The following is a 20,654-nucleotide window of genomic DNA, read 5'->3' on the forward strand; positions in this document are numbered from 1 at the left end:
CGGCATATAAATATATTTAATTAATTAATTAATTAATTAATTAGCATAAAATGATTGTAAAGGTGAAGTTAATATTAACAGACTCTTTTTTAAATATGTGTGGAAATAGAAAATATTTAGTCAGAACTCAATTAAGCTGAAACTAAACTTTTTTAAAAATGCTTTGGTAAGAAAACATGCAATTCCTTGATTCTCAATTTTAATGTAGATATAATTTGAGGCAAAGCCATGCTTTAAAACTCCATATTGCAAGACACATTTGTTTAACTTTTTTTTTCCTCTGTGGTTTCTAACACTGGCTAAGCAGGTTTCCCCAACTTCACCATAAATACCAGAAGTTCAAGTATCAAAACAGGTTGGTTCTTTGTATGTAACAAAACTTTCAAGAGGGCACCTGTAACTCAAAGTAAGCCATATTCCGCTCAGTGTATTTTTTTTTACTTTATATCCATTGCCCAAAACTGTAGATCTAAAGGATAATTTGAGCTCATTGCAACTTTGTAACTATTAATGTAGACATGGAAAAGACTTTATACAGCCAAGGAAATAAGATCCTTCTCTTGGATACAATATTATTTTATTTCTAAAACAACCACAATTGTCATCAAAATGCAAGCTTTTCTGATCTGCAGCAACACTATTTTATAACAAAAAAGTGCTTCTGTGTTCTGTGCATTCCACTGCCCAATCCTGCGAGGATTACCAAGGCACACAGAAAATGAAATTTATGCATGTATTTTTTTTACATGCATGCAGCTTATCAATGAGACCAAATTGTTGTTTAGCAGTGGTTTTACCTTCGTTATCTGTGTGGTCGTAGTGCTGCTGGTGGTCTCTGAAGTGATAGTCTGAGCAGTTAGGAGAACTCCAGGATCTAAATCCCCATTGCCATCATCAATCTAAGACAGAAATACAGGAAATATAAATGACTTCCTTGCCCACCTACAGTGAGTAACTCACTTGGCAGGAAAGACGACATTCATAAAAAAGAAACTGAAAGACTGCTTCTAACTGAAGAGAGATAGCATTACCTAATCAACTACTGTATACATGTAGGACACTAACAACAACATTCTGGATCAGACAAGGCCCATACCAATTTAATGCAATCCTCCCAGTAAACAATTAGATGCTGTAGGAAGTTTACAAACAGGACCTTTGTACAACTGCATCTTCTCAAGGATATGTTATTAAGAGCTGCTCAGCTCCCTGAGGTAATAAAGGTAGCAATTAAATTCCATTTCTGTCCCATTGTCTATATACAATGAAAATAATGTACTTTTAAAAATCTTTTGAGATGTTTTTTCAAAGCAGTAACAAATTTCCTTTTGTTGAACTTATACATAGTTTTCTGCTTAAAGGAGGAAGGTTTGTCAATAGCATCCAGTTTATATATTTAGGTTGAGAGACCAGAGCTACCAAGTATATTTGCCTCACGGGGGGTGGGAAGCACTTTGCAGCTACAAAAATAATAAGAAAATGGTTTCCCCTCAAGTCTATTTTTGGGTAGATTTTTGAAAAAAGCTTCCAATACATATGGCTCCTTCTGGTACCATGCAACTTATCTTAGTGAGAGTATACACTGGGACATTTTTAATTCAAGAGTACAAACTACCAAAGATGGTGGATATCTTTTTCTTTTTCTTTTACTCTGGGACTATTACTTATATTTCCAGGATCCACAAATAATGATTCTTGAGAACAAATCTCCTTCACCAATGTAAGCCGGCTCAGCTTTCAGCAGACACTTGCCTAATTCAGAGCTGGATATCATTTGGCTAGGAAGCACCACACTCAAAATATTTTTCAGGAAACTTACAGCCACAAAGTGGCCTCATCAGGCATGGGAGGAAGCAGAGCTGTTTCAATATTCTGAAGATGGTGTTGGTAAATGTGGTGCACTCTTTTAGGTCTTATATTATCATTTTCATCTGTTTCCCATTTCAAAAAGTTGGGAGAGCGTATTGTCTGTTTTTCAGCAATCATGACCAGAAGGAGCTCTGTGGACCAAAGTAGGGGAACTCATGCAATCCTGTTTCAGAAAAACACAACTTTTTCTGATAGAATAATGATATTTTTCACAGCAATTGTCACAAGTGGAATTCCCTGCAGGAACCAAAATATCCCACTGAAATAAAATGTTCAAAATCTTCTAGAATAAAAATTGTGAATGAAACTGCTTGGATTTTCTAGCATTTGTACAAAATATTACAATAGAATTTAACACTAGTTGTGAAGCAGCCTACCTGTGCAGCTTCATAAGTTATAGTCTTGGTTTCTGTGTGGACAATTGGGACGTCTTTAGTTGGTATTTCACTTTTCACAGTATTAGACACATCAGAGATGGTAACGGTCTGAGTTTTCACAAGAGGGGGCTACAAAATAGTTTCAAAGTAAAGTACATTTAGTCACCTTATATCAGTATTATTTCACAGAATTCCAATGTGCAACTTATAGCTGCATCATGAACTCAACTATACATCACAACTGTTATGTTGTTTGCACTCATTTGCAGAATTGTGAAAATTAAGATGAAATGCAATGATTTCACACATTTTAAAAATCTGATTGGTCAAATAATGGGAATGGATTCACTTCAGTGAATCATTATTAATATTTAATGAGAAATTTAATCACAGACATCTACATATATACTACCATATATGTGATCTACCATGTAGGAAGAATATCATGATTTTTTACATGCCACAGTATTTATTTATTCAGAAACTAGTTGAATTTAAATTGAATGTAGGAAACCTAGAGAGTGCATAGGCAACACCTGCAGTTTGAAATGTGAAGTCCACCAGTTTATATTAAATCACTGCCAAATCACCATTTATGGATATTCAAGTATTAAGAGTAACAGGAAAAGAAAAATCAGCTGTGCCACCACCTGATAATTAACTCAAAGAGAGCATAATGTTAGTAAGAGGACCACATAACCATCGTATCCCTTTGCATACCCAAAGTATCACCTTATTATCAGATTACATATTTAAGGATTTTAGCAGATAGGATTAATAAGGAAAGAACACTGAAGCAAGCAAGTAAGAAAAAAAAATACAATCAGCTGGAGGAAATGGTATTTCCAAATCTGTTGACTCCAGACTTTGTTGTAATGAATAAATTATTAGTATTAATAATTAGTACTTAGTTTTTCTGATATATTAAACATCTTTAGCTTTTTGAATTTCCCTTTCTTTGCACAGATCAAGAAAAATTTGTTTAATTAAGACATGTCAATTTCAGATAAGAATGAAGAAGGGAGTAGTAATTTATATAGACATAAAATTGAATAACTGGTTAGTTTTCAGGAATTACTTCAGGACATCAAAAACTAATCCTTCATGGATATGTAAATATGCTTGCTCCAGTGTTTGCAAAGTGACTCAGAAAATGTAGTACAGGTGTTTGCAAAAGATATTCTATGTTCACATTTACTACCTGGTAACAGCGAATGAGAGCAGGAAATTCATGATCAACATTTGGATTGTAATATTCTCCATTTAGCTCTCTAAGTGGCTTGTTGGTAAATTTTGTTTCTTCAAAACCACAGGCTTCCTCCTCTTGCTCATGGAGGTACAGTGGAGGTGAAACAGGGATTACAGATACTTCCACCTCAGCCTGTTTTAAATCCTCAGCTTCCTTTTCCATATTTGAGCAAAATCCCTTTTCACACCTTAGATCTTCCTTGCTCTCAAGAGCAGTGGCACCCTCCTCTTTTTGCTCCTTGCTGCTTATTGAAAAAGAGTCTGATTCATGAATTTGTGTAGACTCCAGTGCAGTTGACATTTGGCTCTCACTAAAGCCTACTGAATGCTTTGAAACCTCCCATTCAAAGTGAGAGGCAATATTTTTCCCCTCTGTCACATCATCTGCATCCTCTTTGAAGGGACAGTCACGCACACTCTAAAAAGAAACGAATACACAAAAAAGGCCAGAAAGAATTAGGAATAGAATGCACTTCATCTAGAAAGAGTGCAAAATTTAGAGTAAGACTTCGTAGGGCCTGTGTACACTATTACAATGGCTGAAGATGAATATTTCAAGTGCATTCAAAAAAGGCTGTATTATAGTCACTCAGACAGACAATAACAGTCTCAGTTAGTCAAGGTCAAGAAGTTGTTTATATTCTCCTCTTTGTCAGAGGAATTTGTCCTGGTCCAGCTCCAAGTCTGAAGTGAGCAAAGCTACTGCAGCTTTCTCTGTAATAACAGCTACTCTTTCAATCAACTAAGAAGTCATTGGACCAATCAATCAATCTCCTGCCAGAAGGAGAATAAGGCTACTTTTGAAGAGGTTGGACATTTGGAGATCATGGCAGTAGACACAATCTGGTATTTGCCACTTTAAAGTGGAGTAAGTTTGGAGAAGGAGAGGGTTAGCTTTTGCTGCCCCACCTGTACTATTTCTGAATATCCACTGTCCCCTTCCTGTCCTAAACTCCTACAAGGTGCACTGGGAAAATATACATAGCACATTACTCTCACTTACTTGTAAAACACAGATCTATCATACTGAAAGCTCATGTTTTGAAAACATAAGCACATAATTAATGCTTTCATATTGCTGAGGAGTAGGATTCTAAACACAAATTTCAATTTCTTATAATTGAAAAATAATTCTGTCCACTCTGCAGCTACAGGTATGGCTTTTAAAAGAGAAATGAGCAATTTTCTAAAGTGTTCCTTTGGAAACAACAGGTTTTCGTATGGCTTATAAACTGAATTTTTTCATACATAAATCTAGGAGTCATCTTAATTGCTGAAGCTTTCAACAAAGCTAAACTTCTCAACAAAGCACAACGTAAAGTATTACTGACTTTTTTTTTATAAGAATGATCCAAATGATATAACGACAAGAAAATCCCAGGGATACAACAGAGATGATGAGAAGCTACCTCATTATTTATATATTTACAATGATATTGCTTGCCTAAAATTATCTGACCGCAAATGTCAAACAGGAACCTTTTGCATGCTATCTTCAACTTTTATTGAGAAATGAGTAACAGCATAAAACAAAGAAATCCACTCAGCCTATTAGAAAGCAAGGGTATCTTTAGCATCAGAGCCAAGTAAGAGAATTTCACCGAGGATGATGCTATACTTCTTCCATCGTGCGCCTGTTGGAAAGTTCTCAACTAGATCATTATAAATCTCAGCAAGCTCTCTTATTACAATTTGAGGAAAGGAAGAGTCATAGAAAAAAGGCAAGGATGAAAACATGCTTAAGATTAGAAATAGTATAGAAAATTTGCCTGGTCCAATCACCCACTGAATAAGATATAATACTTTAAATAGGATAAGATTTGTAGGCAAAGCCAGAAATTAAAGAACCCCAGCAATAAAGGATACTTGTTTCCAAATCTAACTTTTCATATTAAGTGAAAAGCCTCAGGGAATGAATGGAATTAATATTTGTAATGAATGACATGACTTTGCTGTAAGGGATTGAATCTTATTAAAAACATTATAAAAAGCTTGTCAAATATCCAAAGATTGAGAAATATTCTACAATAAAGGAAAATTTTGTACAATTTTAACTGGAAGTGACAAGAAAGCACTAAATGATTATGCAATAACCGATTATATATATATATTTTAAATTGCTTATTCAATGAGGGAAAATGAAAGCCAATTGGATAAGGGAAAAAACACTTGAATAGTCATTTTATTTGTCTACATTAAAATAGTGAATTCTGCACTGACTAAAGATCAAATAGTATATGCAAAATTTTGTTTTCAAAAATCTTTTTGCTTCTGACAAATAGTACTGCATGTATAGAGACTGACTATTAATATCAGCATTTAAAATTTAGCATCTATATGTCTGATAAACAAAATATTTAAATAGTGGGGCTGTTTGGATGAGACAAACTCCAAGACTGAATGTTAAATATGAACTTGTACGTATGAACTTGTAACTATTGGTTCTTTCCTTCTCAATAATTCTTTCTAAAGGTGTCTGTTCCTACCACCCTGTACCCACCATGGTAGCAAAATGATGAATGTAGATGATGGCATGATGCAAACTTTGCCATGCTGTATTTGTGTTATGATATCACATTCAAATATACAAAGAGTATATTATAACACACACATTATTTGTCCCTACCACCCACCAACTCAGGATGCCTAAGACTAAGTAAGTAGTCTGAGTTACATATTTTAACCTATTGTCTGCAATTTCTGCTTTTTTTTAGCTAGAGAAGCAAACCTAAAATAAATAACTTATTTTTTCTGATTAGCGATGACAGAAGCCTCAAGTTAAAGAAAAGATCAATAATAAGCAACTCAATGATGGCAGCTTATTATCAACATATATTAGCAGGGATAAATTAACGTAAACTGCAGACTTTGATGCAGGACACAAAAATTTTAATTATATTAGAAATAGTTTGTCAAGTTCAGGGAATATTCTGCCATAACTATATTTTTTTATTGGAAATGCTATTTATAAAACAGGCACACTCACTTTTAAAACATAACAGCTACAGAAGTTTAGCCACATGCAAATTAGTTGAGGGGTGAACACATATCATTTGATATGATGAATTTGTTCTTGCAATGTAGCTTTTTTGTAGCTCCTGTATTTTTATATTTAGAGTAAACAGATTTGTTGCACCAGGAATTGCCAGTCTTCCTTTTGTATTAACCCCTGCTATTCAATATCCTTTCCCAGATTCCATAAGGAGTTCTATTATGGCTTTCAGAAAAGTTTGAACAATGTTCCTTTAAGTGTGCAATTCAATGAAATTAAAAATAAATTTAATGGAAAACAGAGTTTTGATGATAGGAACTCTATACTGATATTCAAAGAAATTATTTGAATTTGAATTTTAATAGATGTGTATGCTGCCCAATCCTGAAGGACTCCGGGCGGCTTACATAAAAACAGTTTAAAAAACAAAATACTAAAAAAGTTAAAATACAAAACAGAGAGTTAAAAAAGGACACAATATACACTCGATGTTAATGGGGCTGAAGCTCAATCAGAGATCAGCAGCCCCAGGCCTGCCAGAACAGCCAGGTCTTAACAGACCTTCGGAAGGCCGAGAGAGTAGGGAGGGTCCGGATCTCAGGGGGTAGATCGTTCCATAGGGCCGGGGCAGCTACAGAGAAGGCTCTCCCCCAAGGAGCACCAGACGACATTGTGTAGTTGACGGCACCCGGAGAAGGCCCACCCTGTGTGATCTTATTGGGCGCTGGGAGGTATGTTGCAGGAGTCGGTCACGGAGATTATATAAAACAATGTTCCAACACTGGAGGTTTTAAAGAACAGATTTGTTTCAAATGGTATAGGGTATCTTTCTTGAGCAGAGGGTTGGACTAGAGGACCTCCAAGGTCCCGTCCAACTCTGTTATTCTATTAGTGTAAGACTTAATTTGGACATTTCTATAGCTGGCTATCTATATTTTGTATTTTAATTATTTATATTTGATATTACTTTTTAAAAAAATCTCATTTAAGAAAAAGTCTTATATCCATTAAAATGACCTGATTGTTCAGACTGCTCCAGACACATCTGTAATAAACAGTTTATTAGGTAATGATCATCAATGTGCTGCAGGTTATTTTCCTTGCCGCCAACTAACTTGATGTTAATTATTTAAGATTATCTAAAAAACAGCAAAAAAACTAGTATGCTGTAAAGCAAGTGTCAGTTCAAGCATTACATTTAATCCCAACAATGCCTCTGAATCCCACATATATCCCATAGGCATTCTTGGAAAATAAAAATAATGGAGGGTTGCATCCTATTATTTTTGGGAATAATACAATATAAAGGGCATCTTAAGAGAACAGCTGTATGAAGGACATCAGTCTCATAAATCTACTTCATACAAATGAATCCATACTGAATGCTTGAGAACTAATTGGTAAGAACGGTCATAATGATGCTCTCAAAATTCCAAGTGTCTCATTTGTCCAAAAATTGGAGAACTTGGGAACTTCACTCTAAGATACCACTTAAAAGCTTTTTGATACAAGGAGAAATAGGATAATGCCACTTTTTTTTGCTAAAGAAAATATGAAATGAAATTGCCGACTGCTTTTAATGTTCTGTTGGTATCTTTGAACATCAGAAGCACCTAACAGCTGACTCAAGATAACTCCTGTATTAGTTTGCAAAAGTTACAAATTTCCACTCAAAAGCTTCTACTAATTTGTTAATAGCTCCATTATTAACACTGCAGTGAATGGAGACAGCTATTCTTGATAGGTTTTTGGATCAGGCAGAGGATCTATATTAAAATAGCATTCAAATAAAAAAGGGGATAAACTAATATATAGTGCCAAGCAATCAGCGATAAACCCCTTAAAATTATTTTGTTTTTCAAAAACCTTCTGTAAGAATTTTCCTTAACAAGTGGATATTATGAGTATTTCAAGCAATGCATCAATAATATTAGATTATCCCCATACTGGAAATATGTACAGAAGCAGCTATATTTAAAATGTTTAAAATGCACAATTGTTAACATACTACACTCACCAGCAAGAATTTCCAGAGACCAACTAGTGAAAGATAATACATTTCAAAAGGGTCAATAAAACTTTAAAAAGCAGTATTATGAAGCACAAAGACAACATTCCAAATTTAACTTGTTTTCATTTGTACCATTCTTACATTAAACTTCAAAAGTTTGGGTGGGAAACACAATAGACTATCATTAATTTATAACTGCAAACTGGATGGATTTTAAAACTTAAATTACTCAATAATAAATTGAGTATTGTGGTTCTGCTTTTCAAAATAATCAGGGACAAACAAAGGATAATTCTAATGAAACCATAAAATGAGTATTAAAAGTTTGATTGTAGGGATCAAAACCATTCTTTTCGATATTCTGTGTTCTTATTGTAGTGAAGACTTTTAGGAATGATGATAAATGATTAATTTCCACTATTTTGAAGTTATCAACCCTTTCCTTAATACTACATGGTTAGATAGCTCTCTAAAATCTTAGGTAGAGCCCAAGTTTTGCCTTTCAAGATTCTTTAGCTACTGTTCAGTAAAAGGATTGTCCTGAATTATTACTGAACAACAATCCATATATAAATAAGATACATAAAACAGAAAATATTTGCTGCCCATTCAATCACTAAATGCAGGTTGATCTAAACCTATGCATTAGCCATTCTCTTGCTGTATGATCTTTTGCCTAATGTAATTTTTTTTAAAAAAATACATGTACTTAATTCAATGTTTTATAAATAATCAAGAACAAACTGAACCAAGTAATTTATGGTTGGAACTCACCCAAATGGTCTTCTCAGCCTTGCCATAGTTCATAAAGTAGTAAGATGGAAAAACTTTGTCACCCTGAACTCATCAAATTTCCTTATATAACCTAACATAAAAAAATTTGGTGCCCATTTTATTTATTTATAAGAATTTATATAGCTGCCCATCTCACAAAAAGTGACTCGGGGTAGTGTACAACAATTAATTGACTTTTTCGTGAACTTTGGTACGTTCTTTTATATTCTACTTTCAGAAAAATTGATAATTTAGGAATATTTTGACTGGAGGTCTTCTGGTGTTATAGCAGAATAAATAAAAACATCAAAAAGTAAAGCACTAAAAATGACACACACACACACTTGAAAAAGAGAGCTTAGCAGTAAGTATCACTAGCTATTTTTAAACTTATAAAAATTAAAAGTATAATACATCTTACTGGTAAAATTCCATTCCATAGCCTCATCTGCAGGAACACCCATTATATGATTACTATCCATCTCACCTCAGAAGATTTGATCATACCTAGGTGGGTGAAAGTGTTCCTTAAAACAACTAAGTCCCAAAATATGGAAGGCATCATTTAAACCTTCTGTTAAAAAATAGATTAAAAGACACTGCAACTGCACACTGGGACCCATATTCTATGGGTCCCATTGTGTTACGATTCCAGAACTCTGATGCAACTGACGAGTCTCAAGTAGTCTAGCCTTAAGATTATTAATCATTACATGTGGTCACTGATGCTATTTAAACTTCCAAAGACAGGGATGGATCTAGTATCACATGGTAGCTATAAATGCAATCCTTCATGAGTCAAAGGTAAGTCCATGCAGAGAAGGTTAAAGGTTAATCCTTTTTTGAGTGACTCATTGATGATAGGTGGTTTGTTTAGCTTACATGGTTTGTATATTGCAAATACTGCTTCATCTTTTTGACTATGACTAATGGCCTTCACTCCAATATCTTAGGTAGTGTGGGAGTTATACAGAAAAATACAGGAAATTCTATAAGCAACAATATAACAGCATCACCATCAGAAGATAACAATGTAGAGAGAAATGCAGCTAACTTAAGCAATGGCTCAGACCCACATCTTTAAAAGAAGATCATGGCCCATGGTTTTGAAAGCAGGTAAGATGTCCAAAAATTAGTGGACCTATGCTTTTCCCTCAGGCTGGGGCATATTAATCTATATAGACATGACTGCACAACGGAAAGAAATTCATTTTATATTTCAAAACTCTCAAAATGATAAACACCTCATATGTATTTTTCACCTGCACATACAACACAAACATACTGTATATAATTCTAAGTAATAAACATTTTAAAGATCAATTTTAAAATATCATCTGAATTAGTTAAACTTCATTCATATTCAACTTTTCTCAATAATTTAATTGTCACACACCTCCTTTCTAGATTCAAGATTATAGCTGTTTAGGCTGAATACTGCAAATCTGCTCTCAAAAAACTTGTGAAGGTGTCCTCAATTTATTCTAGGAGTATAAAATCCATTCATCTGTGTTTGCATAATGCAGTAATGAAGAGTCAAAGTCAGAACTTTATAATTATGTTTTAAAATTATACAAATAAATTGATATCAAATAACATCTGAGTGTTTCAAAGTTTAAGCAACATGCAAAGATTTAAATGAACAAAATATATAGTTAGATGTCAGAACCTCTACCTAAAGTAATGTTTAGTTATGTGTTAACACTACTGCAAATAGTATAAAGAAGATCATGCATTAAACTCCACACACATTTAGAACATACTAGTTTCATACAGACAGGTGCTGCAGGAAAAACAAAGCAATTTAGTAAATATTCCGGAGTAAAGGAAAGCACAGAAAAATGTAGAAAAAATATTAAAGTAATGATAAGAGAGTAATTTAAATTATAAATTACTGCTTCCAGAGAGTTATTGGCTCTCTATCATTCTAAGCCAATCTCAACAGCAACTAGAAGTTACAATCTTTTAAGTAAAATCATACAGAGAGGATAAATGATTCACAAATATGAATCTACGAATACATAGGCAGACACAGAAATACCCTTACAATTAATGTGAGGCATCATGTGCTGCAAATCCACTTTATCCCTGCCCAGACTGTTCTTGAAATAAGTCATAATTCACCCCACTGCATTATATTGATACACAAATCACATTTCCCAAAGAAGTGGCTTTAAGACAGAGTTGTGAAAAGTGTTTTAATAGCAAGATGTAAAATCTATTTTATAATACCAAGGGAATTAAATCACATTGGTTTAATCTGCTCTCTGGATATACATCTCTGAATTATTCTGTTTCATTATAAATGGAAGTTGTATATTTTTTTGTTTATAGAATCATGAAACAAGTTGGAAATAGATCCAACTTTAAAAATGTCTATAGCAGGTATTCTCAGGTATACTGATTTTTTTTCAACAATTACTGCCCCCCCCCAGCTCTTTTCCTCAACATCCAACTTTAACAGCAAGCCTATACTAATACATGCAGACATGAGTCTAGAACATGATAGAAGCCATCCAAGCAAGTATATCATTGACACAATTGGATTTTTAGGGATTGCAATATTAAAATTGGTCACAATAGAAGTTGCCTGATGTTCCGTTATCTCCCCAAAATACCAGGTTATGTATTGAATAATTACATCTTTTAAAAAGCAGAATTTCTGAGAAACTGAACTACAGTCAAAAATAAAATAGAAAGAGTAAGACAGCAGTTTTAGCCAGAAATCAAAGCGTGCAGAGTCTTGTTGATATTCCATATAAGGCTCTGTATGTTCCTTAATCACAGAAAAACCAGCCACCACATAGTCATTGCAAGGATCACAAATAGGGACATCAGAAAAGGAAAGCGTGGAGAAGAAACAATGTTAGTATACAGATGACATGTTTTGAGTGTTTTCTGCTCCTCGGGAACTGGAATAGAAATTTTGGCCTGGATTTCTTCAGTTGCTCGATGGGGTAAACTTCCCTCAGGAACTTTCTCTTGCTTTTTAATATAGTCTTCATCCTGCACTAACAGAGGGCGTTCCTGTGTCTGCTTTCATGGTAGGAGATCAAGAAAGACAGAGAGATGAACAAAATGACTGATGAAAAATGCTCAAAATGATACTTGGGGATATGCAAGGACTCAAATGATAGAAATTGTCAGAATGACAGCAAATGTTTTGTACCAGTTATGCAACTAATTCCTCTGTTAACCTTACAAAGTTGAAACCAAATTCCACAGAGAAATTAGCTGCTTTCTAACTGACTAAACAAATTCTGAATTGCTAATAGTCCTTTTGCAGAAACTCATGCTAAATCAACTCTATCCATGGGATAAAATATATATTTGAGTGTTAAGATATAGAATTATGTATGCAATAATAATAGTGTTGCTTTACAAGCAGAACTGATATCATACAAAATATTGGTTGTGATTTCCTATGCTATACTGAAATTTAAAATTGTACTTTGTTAGAGCTGATACTTCAACTATAGCACAAAGTTAATTGTTTGAATGCTGAAGAAAGTATTGTCATGGAAGACACCATGTCTACCTCCATGTTACATTGTGATTCAAGTGAACTTTCCTAAAAACAAAGAAAATGCAATGTGCATTTCTAATAGTAAGATTACAAAGAATATATTTTATTCTATATTTTTATTTGCATATGACATCAGAGTGTAAAGAATTTAAATATGAGTAGTATTTTGCAGCATTATGTGAAAACTGAGCTTAAGCCGGAGAATTCTGAAGTTGATTTTTCCCCCCATGTATGACAAATGAAAATTGCTATCTAGGACAGGAAAAAATTGGCTCTAAGCTCTCTCAGTTGATTCAGTCTTCTTTGATCAATCTTATATTTGGGGACAGAGTCTTTGCACACCCCTAAGTAATGGAGATCAGGGAGAAAGTAGCTGGAAGTCTGGGCAGCAAAATGAAATGATAAAGTATGCAAGAGTAACATAAAAATTAAAAGAAGAACATGAAAAGAGAGGAAGACAACATAAAAAGAACAGGGTAGAGTTAAACTTTCATAATTTCTCTCTCTCAAACTTTATGGCAACATCTTCATGCAAATTTGTCAACCAGCCATGCGCTGAAAGAAGCAATTGAAAAGCTGCAAAAGCTTGCAGCCCTGCAAATCCACTTAAAGTGTTAGATCAGAAGGCTGTGAGAGATGACATTATTGAAAAGGCAGCCCAAACAATGCTAGTAGCTGCTGTTGAGGGTTTGGGATTGCCAGTACCAATGCAGTAGCAAAAATCTGCTTTAGAAGCATGTACCAAAACAGCAGCTTTACCTCTGGCCCAGCGACCTGTCTCTCACAGGGCTGAAATGTGGCTTTCTTGACCTGGACATACACAAAGTATGGAAAATGCAGTTGTATTTTGAAGTAGAATAAATAGACAAATAAACCAGAACTAAATCCCAGTTTATAGACTATTAAAATTACAATTCTTATATTTTAAAAATTAAATTCCCTATGACTAATAATTATAATGCATCCTTCTGTTTAAGAAAGTTAAGAAACTTGGAGGTGTCTGTGAATTAAAATTAATTCTAATGAAAAGTCCACTTACTAATACTTATTACCTGAAGTATTGAAGTTATGATCTGAGAAATGCAATTATTCTGAAATGCCCTCAAATTACATTAACTTTCAAAATATAAATTATTCTTGTTCAATGTTTATATAATCAGAACAAAACTTTATTAATCCAACTTTATAGCATTCTTTAACAACTCTACTCTGATCAGTGCTTCAGAAGCTAATCATGAAAAGGCTTTCTATGCTGTTCCAACTGTTATTAATAATAATTCAACAATTCCTACTTCTATCTTTCAACAAAAAATGCAATCAACTGAAAAATAAAATCAAAATCTTTTCTTCTCAATTTCTTCATTTCTATACCTTAATAATTTTGGATATTCTTAAAGCAAGTCAACAATTCTAGATGTATAATGACTGCAAAAATATTCACATGCTACTATAAAAGCTATTTAGTTATCATGCACATTATTATTGCACAGGCAGAAAACTATTACTAAATTCAGTTTTTTTTCACCAGCAAAACACAGCTCATCTTGAAAAGCTAAATACATCAGGAAATCCCAAGTTTGTCAGATATATTAGGTTAAAAAAAATCACAGAAGGCAGCAACAGCCAATGACTTTCATTTTGTTTCCAAAAGAAGCATGTGTATACATGATGTATTTTATATGGTACTATATAGTACTCAGAAGTTTAAAGCAATGCTCTGGACTCAGAACATAGAAATACTTTGATAAATAATATCTGAGTATTTTAATGAATATTTAGTTCAGATTTAATCCAACATATCTACAATTCTACTGCAGAGTGTAATACCAAGTTCAGTAATTATTGAAAATACAAAAATATATTGTAATACTTTTAACAATGCAGAATTACCATTCCATCTTTAGTGATGGACTAAATGCCTTCTACTGACAGTAAATAAGTGAGTCATAACTAGCATGTATTATATATATACATGCTAGTTTTTATATATATATATATATATATATATATATATATATATATATATATATATATATATATATATATATATATATATATATATATATATATATATACTTAAAGTCCTTTATTTATTTATCAGCACAAATAAAAAAAAACACAAATATATATATATATATATATATATATATATATATATATATATATATATATATATATATATAGCATACATGCTAGTTATGACTCACACACGCACACACATATATATTGCATACATGCTAGTTATGACTCATTTATTTACTATCAGTAGAAGTGTGTGTGTGTGTGTCCTGCCTGTGTGTGTGTGTGTGTGTGTATGTATGTATGTGTATATATATATACATACATACTACATACATACACATACACATACACACACACACACACACACACACACACACACCCATCCTGCCTTTTGTTCAATATTATTATATATTGTACAGTGGTACCTCGGTACTCAACTGTTTTAAAGTTGAATTTGGTACTCAATGAATTTGATATGAAAATTTTGTCCCAGTACTCATTTATTTGGTGTTCAATAAACAAGCCAGAACTTGTTACTCTTTCCAGTGGAAACAAAGGTTCATACATTAGTCACGTGGATTTGGTGCTCGTTTTTAGTACTCAATGAGCCTCCTGGAACCAATTAACCAGTACCGAGTACCATTGTATTTTATTATTATAATATAGAGGAGGGTGCGTTCCTCTCTTGTGGCACCTGTCTCTGGGACAACATTCCCCCAAGATTTCTCACCCTGATTCCATTTAAACAAGCCCTAAGACCTGGCTCAATCATCAAGATTTGGGTTAGTATTGTTGATGATTCTATGATGTTTTGGGTTTTTTTAATGATTGTTTTTTTCAGGTGTTTGATTATTTTCGTATTTTATTGTATGGTATTTTGTAAGCCACCCAGAGTCATAACAGATTGGGGAAGTCTATACATTTCATAAATAAATATTATCAAACCAAATCAAGCCCTGCAAAGATTTCTTACTAAAGGATAAAGAGCATAAGCTATATGTTGATTCAGTGTGTGTTGGTAGATAGTCTTTTTTATTTTCCAGTCTAGGGATGAGGGAATTATTTCCCCTGTATTGCCCACCACCCACCTGAAGTATAGTGGTTATATATATCTGTCTCTCTCCCCCTCCCTCCTTCTGTATTTTATGCTAAGACATTCCAACTCCAATGTCCACAGTAACCTAACAGAAAATTGGCTTTGAAAAGGTTAATAGCTCATTCAATATACAAGAAATGATTAATGAAACACTTAAGCAACTTTGCTTAACCTTTTGTTTATGTTCTTCTCCCCAAAGGGGAATTCCAATTCCTAGAAAATTAAAAAGTGGTCTTATTTAGAAGATCAAAGCCAAATAAATCATCAGTACTTTATAAAGTACTCACTCCTTCTACTCCTGTGGGAATCTGTCCATTGATGTTAAGCGTTCTGAAAGGAGAATGAGTAGAGAGGCGTTTGTCCCATTCACTTGGCCGTGGCTCAGGAAAAGATTCCATGAAGTTTTTCTTCAGTTCACTGATGTTAGCATGATGCTTCTTTATTTCTTCTTGGGGTTTATCTAGATCCTACCATTTAAGTAAAAAAAAAAAACAACACAAACCACAGAAAGTTTTACTGAAATGAAATCTACCGCTCTCTTTGATGCTGCAGAAAATTAGTCAATTCTTTTTCCCCCCCTCAGAGAAATAAAATGTACTAGTGCAGGATATCCCAAATAAAGCTCAACATTATTTGCAACATTATTTTTTTCAATTAGATAAAATCCCAATTATTATTCCAGGAGTGACAATCTTTTCAAATTTCCTAACTTTGGAACAGTTACCCATTGTACATTTCCAACACTCAGCAGATATTATTAGAGTCTAGAACTATTCAGTACTTTGGAGTTGATTCCATGAAGGTGCTTCAGAACATGCCCAAGTGTATCAAGTAGTGTCTACAGGTAAATGCTAAAAGGAGATGCTTCTTTTCCTGGGACAGTGTGGCTATCTTCCAGAATTGCTACACAATCATAAAGATTATGATAATCATAAAGATGTGGTTATTTTCAGTACTTGCAAAAGGGAGTTATATTTATGCCTCCACATTCCAAAGCATTTTTTTGGAAATCAAATGTAAAACTTGTAGCCTCTTTCAATCCTAGATTCACATGGTAATTTTATTACGCTTGATGATACTTCTTTCTGAGCAGACTGTCATACAATATGGAACTCAATTTGGATCTTGTACCTTTTTTGCCTGCTGCTAATCTTATATCCAAAAAGCTTTTACCAGCTGCAGACATACCGGTAACTGGTGTGGTATATGTGTTTGTGATTATGGTGTTACCAAAATCCACAAAAGTTAATCATTCCTTGGTAGGGAAAAAAACGAATGAGATTGCTGACTTAAGTAGACACAATTGACATAATTAGTAAGAGAAACCATTTTAGTGAACAAAAAAGGAACAAAAGCCAACCAATTATTTTGGTTATCATGATCCAGGATAATATGACTTCAATAGTAACTTGATTTACCTTTAATAAAATACATGAGAAAATCCCATTTGGACAATACCATTTCAGAACTCAGATTAGATTATTAATATTTATTATTAGTATGCACATCTCAGAAGCTTATATGCTCATCGATCCGCAGGAAAGGTTCATCTACGGATACATATATGCATATTTGGGGAAATATATTTAATCACAAATTGTTTAGCCAGTGACCTTATTACAAGGATTGGACGCAGCCTTCACTGCTCAAGGAAACCTTTCTATCCTGATGCTGCTATTCCTCAAGTTGACAAATGTATCTTCAGAAGGTACATATTGAATCTACATGTATTTGCCACTGTAATAATTAGTCTTTTTTAATTTGACCTTTGTTTTCCCAAACAAGGAAAATCTTTGCTTGGTACAATCAAAATCCTTGCTTGGTACAATAAAATTGAATTGCACACATTTTCAGTTTTTGAAAAATCCTTGGATTTTATCTCTTTCCAAATTCTGGGACATTTTCAGTTTTCTCAATTTCAAAATCAAGCTCAAGGCTCAATATATGAATACTTGTGCACTATAGTACAAAGAAGGGTTATACTTTATTTTATACTGTACGTTAAACATTTTTAAGAGTAATAACTCAGCTTTTACAATTTACAGTTTTTAAAATTGTATTGGATAGAAGCATTATTCATTTTATTTTATTGTATCTGGTTTAAAAAATCTTGTCTGTTAAAACAAACTATTTGTTAAAACATGAGACCTTCCAAAAATAATATATAAAAAGAAATAGTCATTCTGCCCTTACTGCAATATTAAGAAATCAAAAGGTTTTCTGATAGAGTACAGGTTATGACAATTGAGACCAAAATTTCAATTAACAAGACCATTGTTAAGTGAGTTTTGCCCCATTTTATGACCTTTCTTGCCACAGTTATTAAGTGAATCACTGCAGTGAACATGCTAGGAACATGGCTGTTAAGTGAATCTGGCCTCCCCATTGACTTTGCTTGTCAGAAGGTCGCAGAAGGTCGCATAACTACATTCCAGCTGCCAAGCATCTAAATTTTGATCACATCACCACAGGAGTGTGAAAAATTGTCATGTCACTTTTTTCAATGCTGTTAGTACTTCAAATGGTCAGTAAATAAATGGTTGTTAGTGATGGATTACCTTAGGTTACTATCAATTATACTACTGGTTTGCAGGATAGTGTGGCAATTTAAATATTAGATTAATATTGCAATCTTAAAATGATTGAAAGATATACCAAAGTTTAATCGTATCTAGTGTTCTTTTAATTTATTTTCTGTTCATCTTATTGTTTGAAACTTGTTTGACTTTATGATGGGCTTCTTTGGAGCATTTTTTTTTCTGTTTATTAGAATTAGATCGGAACAACCCTAATGTTTCATGAACAGAATAAAAAAAGTAAAGAAAAATAATATCAGGCAATTATTACAATCTATCTGATTGATCATGCTGTTATTGCCGATGGTCTGTGAATACCTGCAACAACAGAGTTAGGGATCAAACTAAATATGTGAAACACATTAGAAAGTGGCATTGAGATACATATTTATTCTAGAACCTGATATGGTAACAGGAGATAAAATTACTACAAAAAAAATAGGTAAATACATTGGATTTTTTTAAAAACTACCAAGAGTAGATAAGAAATTAAAAAGCTGATTTATAGAGGATTTAAAATGATATAAATGAAATATCCATTGTCTCTTGTCAGATCACCTTATGTTGATTGGATTACACCATTTTAATTTTGCCCCAAGCTCTGTATTGTAGCAAACTCAAAGCTGTATAGCACAAAATTAAAAATTCAAAAAGTAATTAGTACATAAAAAAAATATTGACACTGCACAAGAAACTCCTATGCTATTTCTGAAATTGTGATTAAAAGATAGTAACACACAAAAACAGAATCAGTATAAGAAGCACACATTCTCCTGTATCAGTAATATATGATTGGAATGTTCAGTATATTCAAACTCATGTTCAAGTGAGGGAAAAGTACAGTCAAGCCTGCCAATCTCATATATGTAACCAAAGAAATTGAAAATTATCACTTAGAATGACAAGAAATATCAAGTCTATTCAGCTTGAATAAAATAAATGATCTCCCACATCAGGAATGAAGTGATGACATTCTACTTCCTCCTTTCAAATTTATTGGGAAGTTTAAAGGAGAGGGATTGTTCTGTTTGAATGCTCTTGAGAATCTGGCCACATTTGAGATGGAAGAAACAACTACATGAACTTTTAAACTATGGACAAGCTTAGTTTTCCCCTTCCCCTTCTTTAAAGATATGTAACAATTCTTGTTTTGATATCAACAGCACTAATAGAAGTAGAGGTGGTTTACGACATGCTACCCATATGTAGGATATGGCAAAAAATACTCAGCGAGCATCATAGTATGAGGACCAGACATAAGTACCATTCATTCAAGCTCCAGCATAAGTTGAAACATTTGCTGAATCTGTCAAGGTGGCGCAGTGGTTAAATGCAGCACTGCAGGCTACTGCTAGATCAGCAGGTCAGCGGTTCAAATCTCACCGGCTCAGGGTTGACTCAGCCTTCCATCCTTCCGAGGTGGGTAAAATGAGGACCCAGATTGTTGGGGGCAATATGCTGACTCTCTGTAAACTGCTTAGAGAGGCCTGAAAGGCCTATGAAGCGGTATATAAGTCTACTGCTATTGCTATTGCTATTGCTGTGGTCATTAATCGAAGACAACTTGAGAAACTTAAAAGGCTTTGAAATTAAAACTGAAGATCAAGGCAAAAAGTCTGCTACTCTGATTGAATTCAATTTTATATAACTATTCTGGGATTCTAGCCTATAGAATGGCATCACAAAATAAAACCTTGCTTATTTGTGTCAGTCATATAATTGCATGCTTAGAGATTGTTAGGCATAGATGATCGTGTAACGAGTTGCTAAGATTTAGAAATACATTTAAGTGAAGAATGATCCCAATCACATATTTTCAGATAACAAGAAAACAATGTAAACAGATAAGAAAAATGGTTGCATAATGTCATGTTTATTGTGACATGCAAAAGCCTATTTCTAACAAAGTCATGCAAAGAGCATGCGCACACACCTCACCCCAAAAACACAAATGCCACAGCAGAGGCGAAAAGAGTTTAGCAAAGAATGTAGAGGTTCAGGCAAATGCAACTGAAAGAAGCTTCAAAGTCATACAAACCTCCAACATTAAATTGCTATGTCTTATATAAATGTTTTCACCATCTAGCCTCTTTGATCTCTTCTGTGAAAGAAAGGGGGGGAAAAACAAAAAAAAAAAAAAACACACACACAAAAATTAAAAAG

At 33.5% G+C, this 20,654-nt stretch overlaps 1 protein-coding gene across 22 annotated transcripts in view; it reads right to left on the minus strand.

The window, feature by feature from the left end:
• Nucleotides 1-20,654, minus strand: part of EPB41 (erythrocyte membrane protein band 4.1) — a 58,917-nt gene that overhangs the window by 7,751 nt on the left and 30,512 nt on the right. For 11 of the 22 annotated variants that reach the window (XM_014070835.2, XM_087728171.1, XM_087728169.1 and 8 more), the window contains 6 exons: nucleotides 20,530-20,592; nucleotides 16,203-16,382; nucleotides 13,557-13,607; nucleotides 3,448-3,912; nucleotides 2,247-2,375; nucleotides 798-899 (listed from right to left, as the gene is read on the minus strand). In XM_014070835.2, the coding sequence (XP_013926310.2) occupies nucleotides 798-899; nucleotides 2,247-2,375; nucleotides 3,448-3,912; nucleotides 13,557-13,607; nucleotides 16,203-16,382; nucleotides 20,530-20,592 (990 nt within the window). Of the gene's footprint in view, nucleotides 1-797; nucleotides 900-2,246; nucleotides 2,376-3,447; nucleotides 3,913-12,336; nucleotides 13,179-13,556; nucleotides 13,608-16,202; nucleotides 16,383-20,529; nucleotides 20,593-20,654 lie in introns of those variants that run through there. The other 11 variants (XM_087728179.1, XM_087728175.1, XM_087728180.1 and 8 more) reach the window with 7 other exon arrangements.

The sequence above is a fragment of the Thamnophis sirtalis genome, unplaced genomic scaffold (genome assembly GCF_051295495.1).
Source record: "Thamnophis sirtalis isolate CommonGarterSnake01/CBP01778 unplaced genomic scaffold, rThaSir2_p1.2 scaffold_13, whole genome shotgun sequence".
Lineage (NCBI taxonomy): Eukaryota > Metazoa > Chordata > Lepidosauria > Squamata > Natricidae > Thamnophis > Thamnophis sirtalis.